Source organism: Vanessa tameamea, chromosome 13, assembly GCF_037043105.1.
Source record: "Vanessa tameamea isolate UH-Manoa-2023 chromosome 13, ilVanTame1 primary haplotype, whole genome shotgun sequence".
Taxonomy (NCBI): domain Eukaryota; kingdom Metazoa; phylum Arthropoda; class Insecta; order Lepidoptera; family Nymphalidae; genus Vanessa; species Vanessa tameamea.
In genome coordinates, this window is record NC_087321.1 from 11,599,218 (window position 1) to 11,602,705 (window position 3,488).

The 3,488-nt window shown below is 35.9% G+C and overlaps 1 protein-coding gene across 1 annotated transcript; it reads right to left on the reverse strand.

The window, feature by feature from the left end:
- Nucleotides 1-1,252: 1,252 nt before the first annotated feature.
- LOC113394923 (uncharacterized) lies at nt 1,253-3,488 on the reverse strand. The gene is made up of 3 exons (XM_064216770.1): nt 3,165-3,488; nt 2,429-2,517; nt 1,253-1,487 (listed from the first exon to the last, which is right to left on the reverse strand). The coding sequence occupies exons 1-3, from the start codon at nt 3,414-3,416 to the stop codon at nt 1,253-1,255; spliced, it is 576 nt and encodes a 191-aa protein (XP_064072840.1). The 5' UTR covers nt 3,417-3,488.

Here is a 3,488-nt window from a genome sequence, read left to right on the forward strand (position 1 = left end):
GAGTGAGCCAGTGTCACTACAGAGAAATGGGGCTTATCATCGTAGTTCGCAAGGTCAGTGAAGCATAGGTGTTAATTTTTCTTACAGCACTTACATATCAACATCGGTAGAAGTATTACCGTCCATAGACGCTATGGGCGATGGTACCCATGCATATTTTATAAAAAATAAATAAATCCTCCCACAGGGAAATAGCGAAATGATGCTCGAGAACTGGAATTCGTCTACAAGTAAACAAAAAAAAAAAAATCCCGCTGAGTTTCTTTCGCCGGTTCTTCTCAGGTCCGAGGTACTAAATTCCGAACCGGTGGTAGATTTTTGACAATCAATAAGCAAGTGTAAACACTTCTATATTGAATAAAGATTTTTGATTTGATTTGATTTGATTTGAGTGACTTTAGTGAGGTGGCAATAGAGACCGTATTAATTAGTACTAATATTATATGTTCTGTTCAAACTAAATATTAATATACACTAAGTGACAATAAAAACTATTTTTTTGTAACAATAAGTTCATTGACCATATTAATGGTTCAGGGAAATCTTATTGTATTTAAATTAGTTATGAATGCGTTAGCTGCTTTTGAGGTTAGCCAAATCAATGACTTGTTTATTTGCACTTAAAACTTATTTCTGGTAATTCAAATATTTTGCATAGAAAAGAAACACATCCCAAAATGTAATGGAAATTTAAAATTAAATAAGAAATCAGTTAATGTTATGTTTAAACCTAGTAACTCACGTACATGTGATATTATATTTGGAAATCAAGGTAAGAATTGCGTTAGAAGAAGCAATCAGGACCGCGTCTGCCATTAGTTTTACTACTATGCTACTGCTACTAAATTGTGAGATACAAAAGTTGGCTTGACGATCTTGTGAAGGTCGTGGGAAGTCGCTAGATGGGGGTAAACCGTGGCAGAGGCCTTTGTCCAGCAGTGGACATCCTCTGGCTCATATGACGATGAGGTTAACACGTGCGGTCTGGGTGGGCCCTCCACTCTACACCAATACTTTGTACTGAGTACAGTGTATTGCGGTTTGTATGGTAAGTGAGCCAATGTGAGACACGGTGGTGCATCGACAACATAAGAAGTGTTGTATCTTTGCTGTATCAGTATATGATTAAGGATGAAGTTATAATACTCACCATCTGTTTGCCCATTTGCTCGTCTGCCTTAAAGAAGTAAATAAAAAAACATTCCTTGAATTTTAAAATATTAGATACGCTTGTAGTTTTTAGTATCAATATTTAGTATTTATTTGTAATACTTACTTGAGTAAATAAATGAGGCAGAATGTAACAAAATACCTTCAAGTCTATATTCCTCAAGGCTTCTTCCAGTACTAACAAACCGGGGTCATCGGGAGAGAACACGCGGCACTCCTCCTCGAAGAAGCGCTCCATCTTCAGTTTCAATTCCTCATTGTATCGGTTTCGCTTTAGGTGAGATTCTTCTATGGCTTCTGATGGCGTATCTTGAAAACTGTTACACGAATTACTCACTTATACTATCACTGTATTATAATTAAATATTTTGTTGTATCGAACATCTAAATCATGCGGAAACCGCTGTTGTACAACTATTTAGACGAAATCCTTTATTATAATAGCATAAACATTAAGCTTACTGCCGAGTGTAGTGCCTAACTTATGCCGCAGGCCTCGAGGTCTTGGATTTCAACCCTGGGTCAGACCAATAACAAAATTTTCGGCTTTTCTAATTCTAATAACCCGGAATTTTTAATAGCAGTGTATATGTCACCGTAAGATTACAAACATCGTTAGATTACAATCTATCTCGTCAGATTGTAAACTGTCGAAATATTGTGAACCGTGAAATATGATTTTACGTTATGTGCCTCCCGCCTCCCCGGCACCCGCCATATTATTTTACCGTAAAATTGCAAATACCGTTAGATTATAATCTATTTCTCGCAATTGTAATAGATTGTGAACGTTTATTCAATTTGCCATAAAATATAAATAATTTCGATAGTTCATAATATTTCGGTTAGGTTAGAGTTTTTATAAATTAACTGAAATTTACTTCGATAGATTGTACGCTACCGAATAATAACGGTGACGTATGATTGATCGTTCTTACAATAAGACCGGCCAATCAGGGGACACATTGTAATCTAACAGTTTGACTTCGACAGATTACAATATAGCGAAAAATAATGCGTTAAATTGCAATCATATTTCACAGTTCAAAATATTTCGACAGATTACAATCTGTCTCGTCAGATTGTAATCTAACGATTTTTGTAATCTTACGGTGACATATACAATCGCTTGTCTTAAGCACGCCGTTGGATATAAGCAAGCAGTTTGAATTCAGAATCAACGATTAAGATTCACGTTTTCTAATCACTAAACCGTCACGGCTCTTCGGATAATAAATAATTAACTTCAAATTATAACCTATTCAAAGAGTCTAGGAACTCCGGAGAAAAAGCATCCAGAGCGTTTCTCATGTGCACCCACGGATCACTTAAACTCCTGGTTTTAAACTGAAACATAACATAAATTAATAGTAGAGACTACAGAGGATCTCAGAAAAACGTTTGAAAGTTAATTGATAATATTAACTAGGTGTCGCCTGGAACTTCGTTTTAGAGATTGGACATCAGGTGTTAGGTAGGTTAGGCTGTTTATTTATAGCCTATGTCCTTCCTAGGATGTAAGCTTGCTTCGTACAAATTCGGTTCAGTCGTTTATTCGTGAAAGCGTAACAGACAGAGAGACAGAGTTTCTTTGGCATTTATAATATTAGTATAGATAGTCTATATACATTTATTACTACAAAGGATGAAATCTGTGTGCTATGCCAGTTATCTTGTAACCAAACCCTAGGTCATATTTATATAAGTACTAAGGAGGATGTAGCTATAATGATAGAAGTTTATTGCACTTCACCTGTTTTTATTTATAATCAATTAAACTAAATTACCAATTACTCTTCTAACAATATTCATCCGCAAAATTTAAGGTGAAAGATAAGGTAAACAATCAAAATCACCTCCAAAAACATGCTTCTTTACCTCTTTAATGTTTTAACTTATGTATTAGGCGTTTCACTTAGATGCCATGACCTGAATTATCAGTTTTACTTCGAAAGATAACAACATGAACCTTTATATTTTTATAACTAACTTACCCTTCTATATCTACCGTAGTCGATCTCCGAATCTGTCATAGCTCTAGATAATGCTGGACTCGAGTCAGAGCTGACTGTCTTTGCATCGAACTCGTCTATACTGACAGAAGGTATGCCGTCACTCTCCGTAGTATCCTCCGGCTCGCTCCAGATGTAGGGAGTAACTATCACATCTTCCGGAATGTCGAGTTCATTGACCATTTGTGTTCGCGTCTTCGGTACCGTCTCAAGAACCGAGCGAAACATATCCATATTGATTATTATTTTTGTGAAAGATGATTCGATCGATATTAATTCATTATGAGTTTTCCCCAACGATGTTCG